The sequence below is a fragment of the Acartia tonsa genome, chromosome 10, assembly GCF_053477335.1.
Source record: "Acartia tonsa isolate MP-2025a chromosome 10, ASM5347733v1, whole genome shotgun sequence".
Lineage (NCBI taxonomy): Eukaryota > Metazoa > Arthropoda > Copepoda > Calanoida > Acartiidae > Acartia > Acartia tonsa.
Genome location: NC_137269.1, coordinates 46,675,408 through 46,698,877, shown reverse-complemented (window position 1 = coordinate 46,698,877; position 23,470 = coordinate 46,675,408). Strand labels below are relative to the sequence as shown.

General features: G+C 30.6%; 1 protein-coding gene across 3 annotated transcripts in view; it reads left to right on the top strand.

Moving 5' to 3' along the window:
• The first annotated feature begins 417 nt into the window (after nucleotides 1–417).
• The window catches only part of LOC145330181 (lysyl oxidase homolog 2-like), a 58,736-nt gene continuing 35,683 nt past the window's right edge, over nucleotides 418–23,470 (top strand). Inside the window, exons 1-10 of one of the 3 annotated variants that reach the window (XM_080174779.1) lie at nucleotides 418–519; nucleotides 699–767; nucleotides 3,118–3,174; nucleotides 4,281–4,340; nucleotides 5,546–5,644; nucleotides 5,779–5,841; nucleotides 7,502–7,547; nucleotides 7,993–8,087; nucleotides 9,892–10,021; nucleotides 13,056–13,106. In XM_080174779.1, the coding sequence (XP_080030905.1) occupies nucleotides 440–519; nucleotides 699–767; nucleotides 3,118–3,174; nucleotides 4,281–4,340; nucleotides 5,546–5,644; nucleotides 5,779–5,841; nucleotides 7,502–7,547; nucleotides 7,993–8,087; nucleotides 9,892–10,021; nucleotides 13,056–13,106 (750 nt within the window). In that variant the 5' untranslated portion in view covers nucleotides 418–439. Of the gene's footprint in view, nucleotides 520–698; nucleotides 768–3,117; nucleotides 3,175–4,280; nucleotides 4,341–5,545; nucleotides 5,645–5,778; nucleotides 5,842–7,501; nucleotides 7,548–7,992; nucleotides 8,088–9,891; nucleotides 10,023–13,050; nucleotides 13,107–23,470 lie in introns of all 3 variants that reach the window. The other 2 variants (XM_080174777.1, XM_080174780.1) reach the window with 2 other exon arrangements.

Here is a 23,470-nt window from a genome sequence, read left to right as displayed (position 1 = left end):
TTTCATTTGTACTTATAACCAGATTTTGCTACTTTATCCCCACACACCCTTCAGATGTATGCCATACGATAATAGAATATAAACATTATCAATAAAGCATAAAAAATCAACCAAACTATTTTTATATTTTATATTAATTCTTTCCTTTTTTTCCTTTAGAGAGTCAAAGCATAAAATGGTAATTTTGTTTTGTTTTTAACTCGAAAGCTATTGCTTACATAGAAAACAAGGTCAAAATGACCACAAAATTCTCAATTCAGTTGCTTTAAGCTGCAGGCGCCTTTTAAGATTTAAAAGCTGCATAAAAGCATTACTGTCTAATCTTTATTTGCTGTCTTTTTTGTGCATGATATTTATTATTATTATGTTGTTTACTTATTTAATTACAAAAAGGTGACTCAAATTAATTAAAATTCATTTCAGATTATTATAATAAAAAATGTTAAATTGTCGAACAGTTATAAGTATACTATTAGTGATTGATAACTTTAATAACATTCTAGCTAATCGATCAAGCAGGTATTTAAAAGTTTTTACCAGTATGGCTTCAAACCGATTAGAACCTATTTTCAGACATACTAAAAATCATGTATAGCATCGTATTATTGACAATTTCTACGAACAATAAATTAAAATCTAATATCAATTTTGTTAGTCCTGGTTTGGTTGCTCTGAATTTTTCCCCAATTTTTATTTAGACGACAACAAATCCAGTCCTTGTTAAATTCCCACCAACAGACTCTAACAGCTTCAGATACTAGATCAAGGTGGGTACATTTTAATCGATATATTTATATTTTCATGGTTTGAAAACTTTTGGTACTTTTAATTAATTTTGATACACAGTGAGATCTTTTGACAAAAATCGGGACATACAAAAAATTTCAAATCAATTTTTATCTATCCTATGATTTATAATGGCTGTAAGTAGACAGCTAGAAAAAAAAACAATTTTGAATATTAATTTTTGGCGGATTTATGCCATTTTTAAAAAAAGGTAGTGAAAAACTTGTTGTCAGTTTTCATGATTTTCCAGATTATTATACCCATTTTTTTCAAAGCAACAAAAAATACATTTATATTTAGCTTATGCAAATAACTTTTGATTGGTGTACTTTTCAGATACCTGTAAAAATATTTTTTTGGGGGGTGTAAAATTACTTTTTGTGAAAAAATTTCACCAAAAATATTAAGATTTTTAACCCAAAAAAATCAGTTTTCTTTATAAACAAACTGACCAATAAATGAAGGCCATGTTAGCAAATTAAATTGAAGACTACTTTTCCCCTGTCAATATTCTATATCGATTGTATAGTTTTAGCCATCTATCGCGCAAAATACGCAGGAATAATATTGAAATCATTATAAATAAAATTTCATTGTAATAAAAACTAGTAAATTACCAATAAGATGCTCTAATTACACCCGTACCCAAAGTGTAATAACAAAGTCATCTTATTTGTTGGCTTGAAAACTTTGGGTACTTTTAACGAATTTTGATTGGTTGGTTCCAAACTAGTAGTAACCAAATTTTGAGGTAATTTTTTTTAGATTAACCATTGTAATTTTCCTTAGGATTTTAAAAATTTAATGTAACAAATCTAAAGAAACAAAATAGGTCCAAGCAATTTGAAATTAAGGGAAAAAAATAGTATCCGCACTACAATAAAAAAAAACAGTCTACATATTCTATAAATATTACCTGTTAAATAAAAAATCATTTTGTTGACATACAAAGCTAGTTTTTGTCGACAGTACTGAGGCTGAAGTTATTTTACTTCTAGCTGGCTTAACGATTATTTATATTGGATGAACAAACTGACCAATAAATGAGTTCCCAATTAGCAAGTTAAATTGACGAAAATACTTTTTCCTGTCATAGTTATATTCTATTTGCATTCTAAAGTAGTCCCTAAAGTTGTTAAGCCAACAAAAAGAAAACGATACTAAAAAACTTTGGGGACTAGTGTAATAAACAGTTCATTGTCCCTTCCCTCTCTGATTATCATATTGCATAGTCATTCTAAACTTTTCTCTCTTCAAATTTGAACAGAATCAATATGTCAAAAACTTTTAACAAAATTTATGCATTTAAAGGAGTCTCTGGATTTTAATTTTTAATAAAAATAAATATAAATTTAGAAATTAGAGGGGATTTTAAACCAATTAATAAACTTTTTTGTAGATTCTTTATTCCCAACCCCTAAAGGGATGCCTAACTCTGTGGGGCTATCCTTAACCCACCTCTACCTAACCTATTAGATTGAGAGAAGCTCAACAAATTTTACAATCGAACAAGCAATAGAGAGTAATGAAAAAATTCTAAAGGTTTCCTTTTAAGATTTATTTTCTAACTTAGATTTGATAATATACCCAGTTCTTAAACTTTAAATTTAGCATACATTCAAACATTATGAAATCTACACTTTTATAAAGCAATAAAGATAGTAAAAGATTGTATCAACAAGGTTGATAACATCCTTGAAAGTTAAGCTCTAAAATCAGATACTAGGACAAACGAACATTAACACAATTAAAGCGTCAGAACATGATAAGTAGAATACTCATTTATAAGGCTAAACATAATATACTGTTTAAGGAAGTACTTACATTTTTAGGACTTATTTTTCCTATGCTTTTTAATACTAATAATACTAATACTTTCTAATACAGAAAAAAATTTATTTGATAAGACAATTCTTACATGCCTAAATTAACGAGCTATTCGCTACGGAGAGACGGGTCAGCCCTGATTATAGAAAAGTTTCTATTGTAAAAATATTTTTTTATCTTTATTGCAACATTTGATGCTATTTTTGCATTTCTGATGTACTGACAAACAAAGTTGTCATGTTGTGTAGCATTGCTTATAAATTATTTTGTAGCGAAGCTACTCTTCAAGCATTTGTATCTGTCTGTCTGGAACTTAACCTTTTCTGCAACTCCCCATCTATTCTCCGTACATTACATTGCCTTCGCCAAACCCTATATGAAACAAATAGTTAATTTAAATAATGTTTGATTGTTTATTTTGACGTTATTGGACGTTATTATTCTTGTTCAGAAATCAAAATTGTAAACAATATTCTCAAGGCATTTAATTTAAATTTTACTCAGATGGAGTTTTGAGAATCGACGGCCTACTCTTCCACCAGTTTTTAATACTTGGATGAGGTAATCAATACAAGAAATAAACACACGACTGGACAATGAAAACTACTCGTGTTATTACACTTAAAAATCACTTGTGGGTTTGAAAAATTTCTCATACACACATACTAATTTATACTACAAAAAATGATTGCCCAATGAAAAGACCTTGCTAATATTTTTAGGGAACGTTATACTGGGCAGTTTATATAGGGTTGGGCCGGATACTTTTATGGCCGGATACCGGATATCCGGCTTCTGTATAATGCCGGATATCCGGTTACGGCCGGATAATTTGCCAACGTTCGATATCCGGCAAATTACCGGATATCCGGCGTCAAAAATCAGCCGGATATCATGTAATCGGATAGTTTTATATCCGGTATCCGGCCCAACCCTAGTTTATAACTTAACTTTTGTGTGTGGTGGGGGATGGAAACAGGGGGTTTAGCACCCACTATAAAAAATTAAAGATACAGGAGGAGCATTCAACCCACCCAAAATAATTGCTTTCAAAAATGTTTGATTTTTGATGTTTATCTTGAATGCTTTGGTAAAGTCAAGCTAACTTAAATTTCTTTCATGCATATTAACATAATTTAATAAATGAGTGCTTATATAATTGTTACTTATCTTGCACCAGAATATCATGTATTCTAATAAAGTGAAACCTGTAGAAGACTAAAATAACAATCCACTTAACACCCCTCCCCCCCTTCCCTCCAACTGGATAAACGAACTGACCAATAAATAGCAACCGTAATTTTTTCCTGTCATAATATCCTCGTATATTATATCCATTGTGCTGATATTGATTTTTAGACAAAGCCCATTTTATGTTGTGTTTGCTTCTACATTTAATCAAAACTTATTATTATATAAATTACATTATTACTTTTTTAATATTCTTTTTTGTCGGTTGTACAGTTTACGTGTTTTAAATTAGCAGATTGTTTTTGTCAGTTATGGTTGTATTAATGGCAGTATACTTATTCTGCCATATGTATATTTGAAGTTAATTTAACAACGGAGATTTAATTTACCCAAAAATTAATTATATTTTTTAATGTAATGGCAGAAATGTTTGAATTTAGTCTCTCATTTCTTATTCTATTTTTTTTGTTTTTAAGATGGGATCCGAACTTGTTACCCAACACAACAACGACCACAACCGAAGCCCCTGTTATAAAGTAAGCATTTTTAAAAAAAAAAAGGTAGTTTCATTTTTTTTCCAGAAGTTGGTTTTTGAGTAGAGTCAAAGAATTATTCAGGAGATCATGTATACGTCATTAGCATCTTTGTTTGACTGAACATAGAGATTTTTTAATTATTTCATTTGGGTTTTTCATTTTAGGTAATTATGAATTATGCTATGGGGTGGTATTCAGCAATCTTTAAGCATTAAGGCCGTATAGATTCTAGAAACGAAGCAAAAAACTACATAAAAAAAAAACTAGACATATACTTACACTACATTTGGATGTAGTCAAGTCATCCTAGTTTTTATTTAACAAGGATGACAACATCCATAAAAGCAAAGCACTGAAACGGTAGGACATACGTACATTAACACTTGTATAGTGTCAGAAATGAATAATCAGAATATAAAAGTATAAGAGTCGAAGCAAAATTGTAAGTAAATCTGTTGAAAAACTGCTTGATATAGGATAATGTTTATGGACATACTTACATTTCTAGGACTTGATTATAGAGTTGCTACGCTTATGATATTGTACTTTGTTATCCAAGGAATCTTTATACTAAAAATCAGATCAAATGGATAATTAGATCACACAAAAATTTGTTGTTAAAAAAGTAAAAAAAATCAACATGTTTAAAATGGACGTACGGACATTCTGGTAATGATTATAGAGTTGCTAGGCTTTCTAAATCGTAACAAATTACTACAGGAATGACCTTGCAAAGTTTTAAATCGATAGGACAATTATAACATGCCTAAATTAACGAAAAAAGCTATCTATCTCGGACGGGCGGACCGACCCTAATTATAGAAAAGCTTCGCTTTTAACAATATTCAAAATAATGCATAAAGATATACACTGATACTGATATCTCTCTCATCTGTAATCCTGAATAAAAGTATAAAAGTAACAGTATGTCTCTCTGTCTGTGTGTACCGAAGAATCCCACTAACCGCTTAACTGATTTGGTTCTTTTTTACAATGAAGCTTTCCATAGATCCAGTGAAGATTTATAACTATTTTAGGGAAGACTACCAACACCCTCCCAAGATGAATAGCATAGAAAAATGCTCCTCCTCCTACTTTTTCTTCTTGAAATTACAAGTGGAATGTCCCCCTCCCACCTTTCCCTTTGCGTGCCCCTAGAGGCCTCTGGGTGATTATCCGCTATTAATAATATATACAATATTTAGTATTTATGATGAATGGTATTATCAAGATGACATGGAATATATACAGGGTCCTTTTTCTTCGGATACCATGCTGGAATGGTATAAAGCTGGATATTTCAGGTATAAAAGTGCAATTTTTATTAAAAATAAGCATTTTTTAAAAATAAATTGAACTTTTACTATAAACGATGGAGATTTCAAATCTTGCATCTGAAGTTATTTAATCTTTTGAATTATTTTTTTTTCTTTTTAAGGAACACATTAATGATAAGAAGAGAGGCAGATAATGTTTTTAATACTCTTGCCTTCTATCAAAGGTAGGTTTTTAATTTATAAATACTAATTTGATTCTATACTTTTGGCGGACAAGTGGATATGATACTATACATGTTTTTTTCAGCATGGCTCAGATCTCAGATTATAGCATATCAAAGTAGATAAGTTATTTTGATAAACCAGCGGGAGGTTGCCCCACGAATAAGGAATTGTAGCATCCCCTACTATTTATGGGGTTGATTAGAATTTATATTTATAAAATAATCAAATTTCGAATATTTACATAAGATCTTTCTTCATTAAAATTGTATAACCTTCTCCTATGTTTAGAAAGCAAACTTTAGCTTTAAAAAGGATTTTTTCATTATTGGTTAAAATTATGAAAGTTTTGGTACGTTTACACAAAATAACAATTAGCAGTAATAGCAAATAAGTAAATTTTATCATTTTGGTAATCCGTAAATAAAAAGGAAGTTAATCTCTTATTTAGATTTATAAATCTCATTAAAATTTACAGGGCTCTCCAGCCCCGATTCACCCGCATTTGAGCCTAAGGGGAATCAACCTTTTACAACATTAAAAATCAGCTGGAAGTCTATATCTGACCCAAATATGGCAATTTTTATTTTCAAACTATTTTCTAAAGCATCATAAATGGGTTTAAATTGTACGCTTATTCTCGGCTGCCGAGCCCTATAATTACTATTTTCTGAAAGAAGTATTCTAAAATACCTATCTGAGGCATTAAAATAAGATACCCTTGTGTGATTAACTACTATTTTTGAACAAAAACCTTTTGACTTTGTTAATTAAAATTATATCTAGATTTGAGAGCAGCACTACTTATGGTTAAATGCAGTTTATGTATGAATATGTATAATGAATAAAACTTTTACTTCTTACAGAAATCAAAGTATTAGTAAATTTCTTGATGAACAGACGTACTAACGTTTTAAGGAAGAAGACCAAACTGCATAACTTTTGCACCACTTTTGACGTCAAATTCTCCATCTCTTTTTTAGGGATTTTCTTTTCCACTTATCCTCTCATCTTTCTCATTATATGACGCCACAGGAATTATTAGTGACACAAAAGTTATGCAGTTTGGTCTTCGTCGTTATAAGTTTCATAACACCTTCTCTTTACTAGAAAAAGAGGATGACAACAGCCTTAAAAGCTAAGCTTTAAAACAAGACGGTATGACAGATGAACAAAACCACTTGTAGAGTGTCAGAACTTAATAAGCAGAATATTTATTTTTAGGTCTAAACAAATTGAATGTAAATGTGATAAAAAGTTGCTTAAATACAGGATGCTGTTTAAGAACGTACTTGCATTCATAAGTGAAGAAATCATCATGCAAATTCTAACATGCTTAAATAAATGATTAGAGCTAAACGTTTCATACTGAAGGACAGAACTATGGGGATACTCTAATTATAGAAAAGTTATTCTTTTAAATAGGTCGTCGGGATCAGATAAATGCCTTTAATACAACAACAAAAAGATAAAATCGCTGTAAAGTGTCATGTATGACGTCAGAAAAATACGTCTAAAATGAAGGGATGACTGAAGAAGAGGAAAAGAAACTTTTTAAAAGAGATGGATTTAGACGTCTTTTTATGACGTCACACATGAAACTTTTATGCCCTTCTAAAAATTTTCATGTTTTTACCTTTACCTTGATTTGTGTATGTTCAGGTTATATGGTCGGATACCCTTCACCAAGGTTGGTGGATACCCACAGGCAAACACCACAAAATACATTCAAACTTTTTTGTAGCATAGCTTCTCTATAATTTACTTTATTGGATGTCAGTATGTTTGTAAATCAGTAATAATAAGCCAAAAGGAATTATAATCATTAATAAACAAGGATGACTGTCAAACAGATGGACAGACAAAAGTAATACAGCAAGTGAATATTCATGATTATAGAATTGCCTATTCTTGTATAAGAGAAACAGTGTGGTAAAACTTTATGCAACACAACTTTTAATCCTTTTAAAAATAGTTTTACAAGAACAGCAAGGCACAAATCATTAATTAAATTGAGAAATGTACACATTATAGGCCTTGATTAACATATATTTACTTGTTTGACTTATGTAATATGTATATCTAAAAAGCCTTTGATGACTTTGAAACAGACTATTTTTGTTGAATAAATGTATTATATTTGTGGCTTGTAGGCAATATTAGTTGCTCCTCCAACAACAACTATCACAACCACCACTACAACAACAACTACTACAACAACCACAACAACTACAACTACTACTACAAGGTAAGAATATTAGTTGCTCCTTAAACAACAACTACTACAATAACCACTACAACCACAACTACTACAAAAAGGTAAGAATATTAGTTGCTACCCTAACAACAACTACCACAACCACCACTACAACAACAACTACTAAAACAACCACAACTACTACACCAAGGTAAGAATATTAGTCGCTCATCCAACAACAACTACCACAACAACCACTATAACTACAACTAATACTACAAGGTAAGAATATTAGATGCTCCTCGCAACAACAAATACCACAACTAAGACTACAACAACAACTACTACAACAAGGTAAGAATATTAGTTGCTCCTCCAACAACAACTACCACAACCACCACTACAACAACATCAACTACAACAATCACAACAACTACAACTACTAAAAGATAATTAAAATTATCTTTTTTGATTTGTTAAAACATAGATACAAAATGATATTTTTATTAATATTTGTTTTTTTCTAATTTATGAATTAAATAGATTTTTCTATGAATAGAACATTTTCTCTTACAGTTACATAAAAAATATATATTTTCATTATTGTAATGTAAAAATCGCATGATATTTAAATTCCTACGTCTTTTCTTCCAATATTGGATAAAATGTTTTAGTTATAAGGAAAAAATTGCTCTGAATTTTCTTTCATATATTGCGGCAGTCAGGGTTTAAGGTATTACTATTAAACAAAACAATGACAATCATGTCTAAAAAGTAGCGTAGTGAAAACATAAATGTAAAATGTAATTTTCGTTCTATGGTACCTATTTAGGCAGTAGATAATAACATATTGCAGGCTTATATTGTAAACTATTGCTGGCAACATAACCTTTAAATCCAAGGTCTTTGTCTGGAAGTCCTAAATCTAAATGGGACTACATCTATTTAGGCATTTTCCTGCTCTTTCTAATGTTATCGACCATCTTACATAGCAGCATTAAGAACAACGTTTAAACGTTTGAAAAGACTATAATTTAGAATATCTGCACTAATAAGAAACTACAAAGATGTGACGTATCATATTTAAACTAAGATTATAATAACAAGAATTTTCTTATGGTTTCTCAGGGGTTTAAAATTTTTTTCCAATTCTTTTTTCCATGTCGGTATGCGAGGAATTTATATTATTTAAAGCTGATCTATCTACCTACACAATGTTCAAACAAGAAATAATTTACCAAAATAAATTTTATAGTTGCCAGCAAGTTTGAAAATTTATTCAAAATAATTGCTCATTTTATAACATGTAATTTTAAAGACATTTTTAAAATTTGAATGTATTTTACTTTTTGGTGTAGAATTTCTCCGGCAGTTTAAAACTCTAATGCAATGGGGAGAATATGATTGTAATTAATTTATATTATATCTAAAAAAATTGATGTCTAAACCATTAAACTTAAAATACTGATCCTAGTATTTTTTCCTATTCTATGATATCATATGCAAATGAATTTATAAAGCAGATAGTTGAAGGAATTTAAAATTTATGAAGAATTGAATATTATAATTTTGTGATATATGTATCTTTCAAAGGTGTAATATTTCCTGCAAAAGAGAAAGGCAAAGGTTTTTATGGAGCCATATTGTTTGCTATTAACTTAGCTATGAAATATACTAGGAAATGGAAAACAGTATTCTTGTGATATATGTCTGTATTCATTTTCTGAATGGTAACCCTAACAAATTACAATCACAAATTAGACATTTTAGGTATTCTATTAAATATTTTACGGTTCCTACTCCAAATACCTCAACTTGGTAAATGCCCTTTTGCAATTATCCCTTTTACTTTCAGGCCTCCACACGTGAACTTTGAACTGTACCTGGACCAAGTGAATAATCGTGTTGGCGGCCAGGAACAGGTACAGACACCTGCTGGACTCTCCAGGACAACTAGACCTCCAACGGACAACTCAAGAAACCAGGCAAAATTGTCTACAAAAATTTAGTTAAAATTCAATATTTCACTTAAAACACTTTTAATTAAATGATTGAACTAAGAGCAGATATTTTTAAAACATTTACATTTTAAATATCATATCTTTATTACTTATTTATTTATTCTTAACCCAATGGTGATTAACAAAATAATTGTAATTTTGAATTACTGGTTGAAAAGTTTAGACACTTTTATTTAATAAACCAACCAAATAAGATTTAATAAAATAAACTAGGTAAAGATGATATAATTGGGTACAAGTGTAATTTACAGTCCAATATCCCCTCCCTCCATCCATTCATGCAAAATTTATAAAACTTATTATTCTCTTTCTTTCTTTTTATAGCAATAGATCATTGTAAATACTAAGGCTAAATCTATGCCAAGGATAAAGGATAATAAAACTTTCATGGAAAAAGGAAGATCTATAAAAAAAACTACATTTTTTCTAGACAGACATAAAATAAGTTTAGACTTAATTGAACTGAAATCGAAAAAAAAATATTTTAAATGAATGGATTGTAATCTTTTAGAAGTTTATCCTTATAACAAAGTAACAGGATGTGTGTTGTTCTGTGTGTCTGTTTGTCTGTACCGAAGGATCTCGCTAACCGCTGAACCGATCGGGTTCTCCTTAACAGGGTAGCTTCTTATAGGTCCCGGGAAGGCTATTTTGGGGGAGGGTACAATCGATTTTTTTAGCGTAGAGACTTAAACGCAACATAGAAATGTTATGTATTATTTTAAAAAGAAAACATTTGAAGTGCTACTAGAGGTCTCTAGGGGCGTAGCCACTAGTTAATACTAAATTTTTATCAAATAATTAAATGAATCAACAAATATAAGTAAAAATAGTTTATTCTTATTTGATTTCAGATTAACCACGTTCTAAATGATTTTAATATGATTTTAACATGCCTCATTTTATTACAGACTTAAGGACAGGCGGAAATACAAAAGCATTAGCCCTTATGTAATTATTAGCTTTTAATAAGATATTGATATTCTCGAAATTCCCCCCTCCAAAACATTTAAATCAATTAAAAAATCTTTTAAAAGACAGAATTTGTACCGAAATGACATTTAAGTGGGTTAACTTATTTTATTTTTTATTCACCTATCCCTGTAACCCTGAATTTTATTATGAAGAAATATAAAAAGATAGTTGTAAAGTTGAAATATATTTAAGCAAAAACAGACATTCAAAATTGATATACATGCACAGTTATACACAAATACATTGTAAACACATAAAAGAACAAGAATGGCAACACATATTGAAGCGAATTATAGTACATCAAATTTTAGATCAAGAATTCGAATTATCGCTAATTCGTTTTCTTACCATGATCCAAAATTTAGAAATTAACATGTTTCAAATGGGACATATGGACTTTCTGGTACCAATGATATAGTTCCTACGCTTTCTAAATCGTGCCTAACTGTTATAGGAATCACATTGCCAAGTTTTTAAATAGACTGGTTAATTCTAAAGGGTGAGCAAAAAAAATGCGTACCTTTTTAAAATTCAAATTGCACGGCTTGTGTTAATGGTAGAAAAATGTTATGCATATCGTTAGAACCGCTTTGAACTCTATTTTTTGGAAATATAAGAACGATTCCTCTGCTACGTATAGTTAGGGAGCTACGTGTTAAAATGTCCTAACTGATGTCAAACTTGACTTGCGAGTAAATTTTAAAATATTTCTAAAAATTAGAGAAGATATTTTGCAAAAAGAGATGCCTACATTTTTAAATTTCAAATTGCGCAGCTTGTGTTAATAGTAGGAAAATGTTACGCATACCGTTAGAACCGCTATGAACTCTATTTTTTGGAAATATAAGAACGGTTCCTGTGCTACGCATAGTTTAGGAGCCAGATGGTAAAATGTCCCAAAATTTACTCGCAAGCCAAGTTTTAAGTCAGTTGGGACATTTTAACACGTAGCTCCTAAACTATGCGTAGCACAAGAATCGTTTTTTATTAGCGGTTCTAACGATATGCATAACATTTTTCTACTATTAACACAAGCCGTGCAATTTCAATTTTAAAAAGGTACGCATTTTTTTGCTCACCCTTTAACATGCCTAAATTATCGATAGGAGCTATTCGTTATGTACATGAGGACAGATTATAATTATAGAAAATCTTCTCTGTTGAAAACTTACAATTTACTCTTTATTTAAATTTGATCTGATTTTCTACCACTCATATGTTTTTTAAGACGCACAAATAAGGTAGGGTGGGGGATATATTACACTGTAAATTAAAGTTCCCAAAGATTTCTAGATACGTTTTCTCATTCATAAGCTTTAAAACTTTGGAAACTTTAAATAAATCTTGTTTGGGTTGTACTATATTAAAAACTAGCGGCTGTGCTCCTAGCATTTAGGACCTCTGTATTCGAAGGAGTAAGAAAAAATAGGCAAATAGTCTAAAACTAAACTTAAATATAATAATTAGATAGACTAAAATGCTAGGGGCGCAGCCGCTAGTAACTATTATAAGATATAAAACCTAAAGTGTTTGAGAGTAAACAAAAGCTGCTAAATATCACCAATAAAACTTTTGTTTGCACAGGATAAATTTTTACAAAATATTTTAGTAGGGCAAACAATTTATTCTAAATGATTTTCAATCAATTTTGAACATTTAACAGATTTACTCTTAAGCATACACTCGGTGCTTTCCCTCAAAGTGCCTAGTATGCACAGAAACCATTCCCCCTATATTTTTTCAATTAAATTAAAGATTAAGGGAGGTAATATTTTCTTTATGTCTAAACTCTGCGGGAGGCATAACCCTTTGGGCCTATTTGTTCGGTGTCCTGAGCCTACGGTGCTACCCTTTACTCAATATAACCTCACCTAGGTAAAAACACTGAAATGCAGAACATCCAAGCTTTTTTGAGGGGCGTAAATTGATGGGTTTTAAAGTCTATTTTTAAATAAGAAGAGATTCAAGGGCCGCTGTTTGAAAAAAATGTAAATAGACAATTTCACCGTTAATGAATGGGCAGGTGGTTCGTGGAGATGGAGTAGAAATTGAAGATTATTCAAATGACGAAGAGGTGAGTGGACATTAGAATTATTCATCATGCTGGTGCCTAATGTTTTATAAAGATAGTCGCTCATTCGTTGGCTTCAAAACATTGGATACACTTTTACAACATCTTGAATTGTTCGGTTCAGACTCTATTGTCCAAACTTTTTAACCAAAATATGTTTAAGTTGTAATTTTGTTTATCAAAATCTGTAAGTCATTCTGCGAATGCAGCAACGGATTTTGATAGCTTGTATGCTTTAAGGCGAAATAATCACTATTTTTCAATCTAGTTATATTTAATGTTATTCATAGATTTAAGGTAAATCAGGTATAATCTCTTAAATAATGTCGACCTAATCTATTAAAAATGTATGTCAATAAAAGTTCAATTTGTTTGACAGGAAAGCTATAAGATGAATGGTTATAAAGTTTATGTTTTTATTTGTTATGCATTCTTAGAATCAGGGTTGTGCAGGAGGGGGTTTAAGCAGGGATCGGAAGCCGCGCGTAAGCCGCGTGTAAGCCTCAGTGAAATCGTCATTTTATCACTATAAAATTTAGCTGGATGTATAAAACTGTATCTTTAGTAGACAATCCTTCTTTCAAAAAAAAAAATTCTGCTCACAAGCAGGTTTAAAACTGAGGCTTATGCGCGGCTTCCGAACCCTGGGTTTAAGTAAAGTTTAACACCCCTGCACATCACCTAAAATAGCTTTACACACCACATATGAAACGATCTCTAACCCTTAACGGTCGGGGGGGGGGGGATGGGGCGTTCAACGGTTTTTTCTATAGCATTTTCTGTGTGTGACAGATAAAGAGCCTAAACTGCGTGACTTATTAAGTATGGATATGACACATAACTGAGAGTTGGAATTTTTTGAATATCTCCATCCTGGCGAGCACAGTTTGCCAGCAAACTGTGCCTAGTCATCCAAATAAAGAGCAAAAACATTTTTTTTGACTTAAACAAAGCATTTTATCTTACCAAAATACTAAAATATCCTCTAGTAGTACATCCTCATATTAAATACAGGTGTTCAAGTCAATTTCAGGTTCCAGGTATGATCCTGCAGGTCCTGATCTTTAAAAGGCTACTGTGGCCGCAATTTTTGACTTAAAGGACCTAAAAACAAAGGTTGTTAAATAAAAGGGTGAAGGAAGCGAAAATTGACTTTGACTTACTTAAGGTCGGAAATTCATTATCATACAGGGGACTTGCGTTGAAGGCCCCCCCCCCCCCCCCTCCGACCGATTAAGGTGCGGCAAAGGGCCCGACTGTTCAGGGTTAAAATCTTCAGTTAGCTCGGACACAAAGTTCATTATTTACAGTAGCGAAGCTACTCTATAATTCACGTTGTCTGTCTTTCCATCTGCTGCGCTATGGGGAAATTTGATTTTCTATCATTTAAAATATCATTCGTATTTCACTTTGCTTTGTTCGTCAATTCATGATTTTTTGTGTCTTTTTACTGATGGATGTTGGCATCCTTGTTATTTTCTAAACACTTCACATATTATTGCATCTTCATAAAAAATCTCATTATTCTGGATTTAGGAGGGGCTTAAAAATATTCCTTCTGTAAAAATCCGGTGCACGCACTTGTTTAAAATGCATCCATAAACATTGCATATAAGTCAAAAACTACAACATTAAAATTTGAAATATTACTTCCATCACATAAATAATCTGTATCTTTTCAATTGACATAGCGTTTCATAGTTCCTCACTTTCTGTATTTATTTTAGTTCTATTTAGATACTGTCATATTCTCTATATTTCTAAAAGTCATAGAACACTTAAATTTTTATGGTCAAAATAAATCAGTTACTAACTATACACTAGACTGGGCCAAAAAAACACGAATTTTTAAATCTTTACCATATCAATTTGCTGATACCTTGAAGTTGTTACCAACTCAAAAGTAGACCTATTAGTGAAAACTGACCTCGACATTTCAATCTTTAGCTTTTTATCAAAAACTTCATATTTTCATGATTTTAACTAAGAAATAATTAAAGAACTGGCAACCTAAAATAATATAACAAGAGTTCAAATATGAGGCAATTATAAAAAGTAGACAGAACAGCCATTCCTTCCTAATAATTCCGAAAAACGTCTCAAAACATTTTTTTATTTAAACTGATAATTTGTGTAAGAAATTGAACTAAAACAGTAGGTATTAGTCTTATTAGAAGAGAAATAATGAAAAACTCTAAAAAATCTACGTTTTAAAGACATAAAAAAGGAAAAAGTGTTTTTAATAAATTTCATGTCTCAACAGAAATTTTCGCCAATAAAGAGACAGTTTATGTAAATAAAAAAATAAATGAAGATAAAAAAATATGTATTATACTTCTTTTTATATTCAACTTTTAAAAAAAGGATACTAATAAAAAATTAATATTGCAAAAATTAATTTGATTGTTTATTATTAAACCAGGAATAAAGAGTAAGGCATATCTTTAATTATTTTTCTTCAATGATTTTGCATTATGAATTAGCTTTCCCAAATTATTGTAATTGTTCATAAATATATTTTTATACTTTCTTTCTTCATATGTTTATTCCTGGTGATTTTAATATTTAATTTCAATGTTTGTAAACAAACAGACAGAAAATTTGATGTTTTGATTTATACCTTGTGTAAGACTTTCTTAATTTGGGGAAGAAAAGGTGAAAAAAAATTCATTTACAAGGTAGCGATAGATTTTCTTTTAAAATCAATTATAGGGCTAAAATCTACAAACAATGCATAACCTATTTTAACTTTCAGTGCATTGAAAAGCGATTTAGACCTTCATTTGGGCCACACTACTATGCATATGTATCTATTGACCCCCCCCCCCCCCATGCTATATGTCAAAAAAACGCCTTTCACTAGGGGGGATAGTCTCTTATCATTTGGGTCCTCTATATCAATTTTAGATTTATTTTTTTTTGTTTGAATAAATTTACCCTATATACAGCAACCCATATATGCTAGCAACCCATGTCCCTATTTTATAGGGGTCTAGATACAATCTAGGGTTATCCGAATCATGCGATGCCAACCAAGACTTTTTTTCGAGATGGGGGGGAAATCTCTCTATCTTAAGATATGCTCTTATTCTATACCTATATGAGTGACAACTTTTTCAATTTTTTACCTTATGAAATATTTTTGACTGATTTTTTATAAAACAGCATGCTATATTGCATCATGATCCATGACAGATCTATATAGGAAATAAACGTCTATAAATGAGCTCGAGTCTTTCAATAGCAGAGGATTTAATACTCAAAGTGCTCTAATAATCCTCATTAAACTCTCATTGACCAAAGCGAAAAGGCCTTTATTTTATTTGTTTATGGAATGAATTAAGTTTTTCACTTCATGTTGATGTTTGAATTACATTAAAGTATTTAATCTTAATTTGATAACCAAAAAATATACATTCATAATATGGTAAATGGAAGAAAACTTTTTTTAAAAAGAATTTGATTGTGGCAACACTGTTCAAATATTTAAACTAAAATTTTAATCATATTAAACTGATTTTAACCTATTTTTATAACATATATCAAAAATATACTATGACACCAGTAGAATCAAACTGCAGAGCCTAAATTTGAATTAAGTCCCCAATAAACTTTTTTGGGGGGATTTAAAAATTAATTTTTACTGTTGCTGTGGTCCTTTTTGATCAGAGCAAAAGGTCTTTTTTAATTTGGTTAAAATTCATAGCTTTTAGAGTGTTTTGATTCATTATTATTGTATTCTGGTATAGAGTAAAATTAGGCCTTTTGATTTCATCTAAATTAATTCATTAAAAAGTTGATTCTTTACAACATATCAATGAATTAACATTATCATGTTTGTTTTCTATCACTTATTTAAAACATATAAAATAGGCTGTAAAGGGTTAAATAATGTAAGATGACAACAAACGTTTATGCAATATAACAAATTTATTTTTGTTACATATACAAATATGATATAATATAAGATTATTCAAACTTATTTTTTTTAATATTTTTAAAAAGTATGTATCTTTTATGTGTATGGTTTTCATTCTTTTCATTTTAATTAAATAAAAATTATTTAACATTGGAAATAAGTCACTTTGTGAAAACACTCTTTTTTTTAAATGTAAAGAATTGAAATGAAAGAAGACTTCTTATTGGTTCAGACTTCAGAAATATAAGTTTTATTGTATATGTTATATTTTTCAATGAAATTAATTGTTTTAGAAAAAAAAATATTTCCATTGAACAGAGTAATGTTTTTTTTATTGTGTCAATATAAAGTGAATTATATAAATTGTTCTAAAAGCCACAATATTACCCCAAGTAAAAAAGACCTTTTGCTCTAGTCAAAATGACCAGAGCAACATTAAGAATTAATCTTTAAATCCCCCAAAAAAAGTTTATGGGGGACTTAATTCAAATTTTGGCTCTGCAGTCTGATTCTATAGGTGCCCTAGTATATTTTTGACCATCCATTCAAAAATAGGTTAAAAACAGTTTAACACTTTGGTGATGGTAATGTGAAAAAAATAGAATTGAAAAAAATCTTTTAAAAATCAATTAAATTATTAAATATTTACTTCTTTCTTTTAGAAAGTAATGGCGGGGGAGGAAAATTGATTTATTGAGAAATAGATAAATAGATATGTACTTATAGAAAACTAGCCAATAGCAAGATAGTTATATCGAGCCAACTCTAGTGGTTCTATAATCTTGACATTACATAAATGAAAACGTACTTTTAAATATAATAAAGTTTATTTTATGTTTACATATTTGAAAACTTTTTTTGTCCCAACTAGTTTTAATTTGTCGGAAAGTTTGCACAAAGCATTTCTAAATTGAAAAAGAGAATATTTTATTCACATATTTTTGGTAGCGAAGTTGCTCTACAAGTATGTTTTTTTTAGTATTAGAGTAAAACAATAGAGGGAGAAGGGGTTAAATAACTATATCTCCCCATTGCAACCGTATTGTGCACCCTTCCTATTGGGGCATTGAAAATCAACCGATGGTATCGCTTATATTAACACAGCCAAGTAGCAGAAAATTATTTAGAAGCAGACGAAAGAGGTCTTTGAAAAATGAAGGTAGTTGTCTGTATACACATCTATACTTAGATCTGTAGTTTTAGTAAAGCTGTGCAACAAACAACACGCCTATACCACTCCCCTCCCCCCCCCCCCCCACCCACTTCTTTACCTTTAAAATAAATCATCACGGGCCTGGGGGTATTTTGTTGATTTATTATTTTAGGTCAAGTTAGGTTAGGTTATATTGGGTACTGCGTTGTATAGGAACCCCATTACCTCTAATTTTTAATTTATTTAAAACTAAGGGGCGGGGTTGTGTAAGTGCCGAACAGGCATTTTATGTAACGCCCATTTTTATTTTTAAACAACTCCACCTATTTTTAACCTACCCTTGCTTGTTAAGGGTTAAATTAAAACGGAAAATGTACATACATACATACATGCAACACAATTTTTTGTGATTTTTCATGAATGTTTTAACTTATTAACTTTTATGTGCATTATTCATTAAATTAGTAGATGAATTCTAAAAATATGTATATAGTTTTCCAGTGTGGCTTCGAAACCATTAATATCTGGATTAGAACCTGTTCTCTGCCATATTAAAAATCATGCATAGCATCGTATTCGAGAATAGTTATTTCTCGCATCGTTTTATAAACGGCTTTCCGCGGATATAGAAAGTACAAATATGATATTAAAACTAGTTTTTTTAGCCCCGTGGTGCCGAAGGCACCGGCTAAAAAAACTGGTTTTAATCTTATGATTGTACATTTCTATATTCGTAGAAAGCTGGATATAATACGATGCTAGACATAGTTTTTTCGTATGGATGAGAACCGGTTCCTATCCACCGGATTCGAATGATGCGAGAAAATTGTTTCCACGAATATACAAATAAAAATAATAAAATTGATATCAGTTTAAATCTTATAATTTTCACTTTAAAAAAACGCTAAAAGCTGTTTATAATACGATGTGATAATAACTATTCTACGCGGAAAGCTGTTTATAATACGATGCGAGAAATAACTATTATAGTATTTTTCCTAATTTGGGGGAGAGATAATCTATCGGCCATTGTCCTATTTCTATCCTATTGGTATAGTATAAAAGATACTAAAATAACAGGATGTTTGTCTGTGTGTCTGTACCGAAAGATCTCGCTAACCGGTAAACCGATCGGGTTCTCCTTAACAGGGTAGCTTCTCATAGGTCCTGGTAAGGTTTATATCTATTTTGGGGGAGGGTACCACCACCCTCCCAAGAATAATCACAATAAAATTGAAAAAAAAATTAAATATTTTCGCCGCATAGTGTCGCTAGCGTAGTCGCGCTGCGTAGAGACATGAATTTAACAGCTGATAACACAGACTAATTATTTCTCAAATTAGATATTTAAAATAAAAAATAACATTTAATTGCCACTAGAGGCCTCTAGGGGCGTATCCGCTAGTAAAAGATATTTTAGTAGGTCAATATAACGGAAATGGTTCGATGATTAACGTTTAAATTGCCTGAATGGCCTATCTAAAGTTATTTGTAATTGTTAAACAATATTTCCCAGTTCATAGTTATTTATCGTATCGTATTATAGACATCTTTCCGCGGATAGCAATGTATAAGAATAATTCCAGTTTTGTTATGATATTTCATGTTATTATCCGTAATACGATAATAATAATAATAACATACAATACATGATTTTTCAGAATGCATGATTCAAAACCGGTAACAGTTTTTCCTCTGTCTTTGTACAAAGCAGATTTATCTGTCAATAAGTTTAATAGAAAATAATATTGAAAATAATTTCTTCCATAACAATATCCCTGCCATGTGAATGAGTGAGTGAAAGAAAAGTAAACTCGCGGGTTGTGATTTGCATACCAAATTTTTATCCATCAAGGAGGTCCATATATTAGGTTAGAAAAAGACATGTTTTTTTGTGATGAGGGGATATTGGGCTGTTTATTACACTGGTCACCAAAGTTTTATAGTAACGTTTTCTTATTAGTTGGCTCAACAACATTGAACTTTAATTAGTTGGATCAATAAGTTGAATGTTTAAGCGTTTCAACCACTAATTGTAATCTACAGAAGGTGGGTAATTTTGAGTATCATCATTGGGCATGTATATCAATTTATCGGCCATTGTCTCATCCCTTTAGATCCCTGACTAAATGATGAAGGTTCAAAATTTTGTGAAATGATTTATTTGACTTGCATTTAAATTTTTTTTGCAATTTTACAGCTTATTATTATAAGTTAGAAATTTATTTTTGGTTATTCATATCATGAAAAAAGGATAATGAAACAAAAAAAATCTCTAAACCCAAAATTTGCAACTAGTCAGTAACTTATCCTTTTTCATACAAACACATTGTACTTTCTTCCAGGGATCTAATGGAATAAGACAATGACCAAGAAATTGATGTGCATCCTCAATGATGATACACAAAATTACCCTTTCTGTAGATCAAGATTAGTGGTTGAAACTTTGAACACTCAACTTAATTATCCAACCAATCAAAGTTCCCTGAAGTCCCCAAACTTGTTAAGCCAAAAAATAAGAAAACGTTATAATAGGAGTTTGGGGACTAGTGTTGTAGACAGCCCATTGTCTCTGACTTTCTTCACAAATGTAATGTAAGTTGTAAATCTCTAAACAGAACTACCAGATATAACTCTTAGATTTGCCTAGCACTTTTATTTCACTTTATTAGTATGTTTTGATTTGTAAATTTTCAGGCTATCCAGTGTAGATTAAAGGAATAGTACAGAAAACTAACCAATAAAGAAAAAATATAAAAATACACATTTTCATATCCGTGGACAACTCTGAACAACGCAATACATATCTGAAAATAAATGTTGGTTGTTTTATAAATCTAGGTTAAGGACGGTTTCTACAGAAAGTCATTTACATTGTTATCACAGTATTAGTTAACAAAACAGATCTTTAGTATAGATGTATATACAGACAACTACCTTTCCTTTCTTTTTCAAAGACCTCCTTCGTCTGCTTCTAAGTTATTTTCTGTTACTTGGCTGTGTTAATATAAGCGACACCATTGGTTGATTTTCAATGACCCTATAGAAGGGTTGCATAAGGGATGACAGTAGTTCGAAATCTCGGATTTTTTAAAACTTGTTTTGTTCCCCCCCCCTTATTTTTGTGCATTAACTGGTGTTTATACAAATGCGCCAATTTTAAATCCCCTACCTAAAATTTTTTTATAATATTTTTTATTAAAACTCAAATTAAAAAGTAGAAAGGCGGTTGACTTATCCCCCTCCCACTTTAATAATACCTAAAGGATTCTTGGGGGCGTTGCCCCTCGTCTATCTTAAAATAAAAGCTATATCTTGCATTATTTTTTTTTAATTAGGTGTTTGAACACGAATTTCATATAGTAAAAATATTTTTCTTTTTTAATTGTTATCCTAATAAGATAAAAGTTATACTTAAAAATTGTTTTAATAGTTATCATTATATTTAGCGTTTTAAAAAAACACCAAAATTGACCAAAATATGCGTATATATTTTGTACTCACTTGCGTCATTTATATTTCAGATTTTATTTACCCGTCATCGCATAAGGTGGTTGTGATGAGGAGATACAATTATTTAACCCTTTCTCCGTCGAGTGTTTTACTCTTATGTTAACAGTATGAAACATTACACTATTTTGGTCTTACAAAATGAAGCATCTTAAAGATATTAGGATTAAGCATATTTAAATTTTAGATAACAGGGCATATTAGTCAGTCTATCTCAATTTGTTGTATATATAATATATATATATATATATATATATTATTTTGATCCAATATAAAGTTTTCTATTTAATTAACTATTGAGAATAAATTTGTTGTTACAGTGAGGTAATAGGTATATTAGAATCCTGATATTTTAGTGTTCAAACACTTCCACAAAAGATTTTTCATATCACATTATCCAAATAGTCAGCCCGTCAGAATCATTAAATTTCTTTTGAAGATTATATTGAGAATCTCATGTAAATATTATTTTCTTTGGTGTTGTTAAAGAAATTTCTCAAGGAGATTCCTGTAACAAAATGGCATCTCCAGTGTAAGAATAGTTATTCTTCGCATCGTATTTAAGTCAGCTTTCTGATATTAAAATTTAAAATCATAAGACTAAACTAGATTTAGCCCCAATTGTCTGAAGTCCAGGCTAACAAAACTGCTATCAATTTTATGATTTTAATATTCGTGGAAAGTTGTCTGATATTCGATACCATACATGATTTTTCAGAATTGCTGAGAACCGGTCCTAATCCTGCAGATATTAATGGGATTCGAAGCTATAGTTTTCCCTACATTAGGCTAAAAAGCCAGACCTGGATCAGAGTAGCCGTTGCCGTGGCCTTGGTCGTAGCTGTAGCCGTAGCCGTAGCCATCACCACTTCCAGTGCTGCCAATAAAACATGGATTTTTAAATGTTAGAAGTTTTTACGTATTATTATTGTCATTTTCTTTTCATATTTTTACTGAAAATTCAAAATGTGTTTGTGATTTAGGATTTGAAGCCATGGCCACGCGTAGCCACTTTGATTTAAAGAACGCTATTAGGTTAGTGGCTGTACCTCTGGAGCGGCAACGGCAGCGGCTATACATTTAAAGATCCAGCTCAGAAGTTCCATATTTCATGTGAACATTTCTATATCCTATAAGAATTTAATCCAACTCACTGTCTATGAATAATATTTTCCATTGATAAATTGGTTCATATTATCCTGTGGAATAATGAACTGACCAATAAGTGAACTCCATGATAGCAACCTAAATTGACGCATCCACTTATGTACTATTTCCATACTGGCATCACACATTGCGCGGCAGTGATTATTCACCTTTTGTGTCGGCTAGTCACGTACAACACATTTTCAATCCACCACATTTTATTTATTTACTTTCTTTCTGTCTTATTAATGGAATAGTTATTTATCGCATCGTATAGAAACAGCTTTCCGCGGATATAACTATGTACAATTATGATATTAAAGCCAGTTTTTTTTCTGCTTCCTATCAAGGCTCACTCGGACTTTAAAAAACTGGTTTTACTCTTATGATTGTACATTTTTATATTCGTAGAAAACTGGATATAATACGATGCAATACATAATTTTTCAGCAATAAATAACTATTATTGTCTGTACTGGTATTTTAATATTTTAGTATAATACAAAGAATAATGTACCAAGGTGCAGCAAAATTCTATGCTATCAGCCATTTGGTCGCTATATAGCCAACGTCAAAATAATGATTTTCATTGATGGAATGTTTTATCAAATTCGGGTGGCCACGAAATAAGTTTGGATA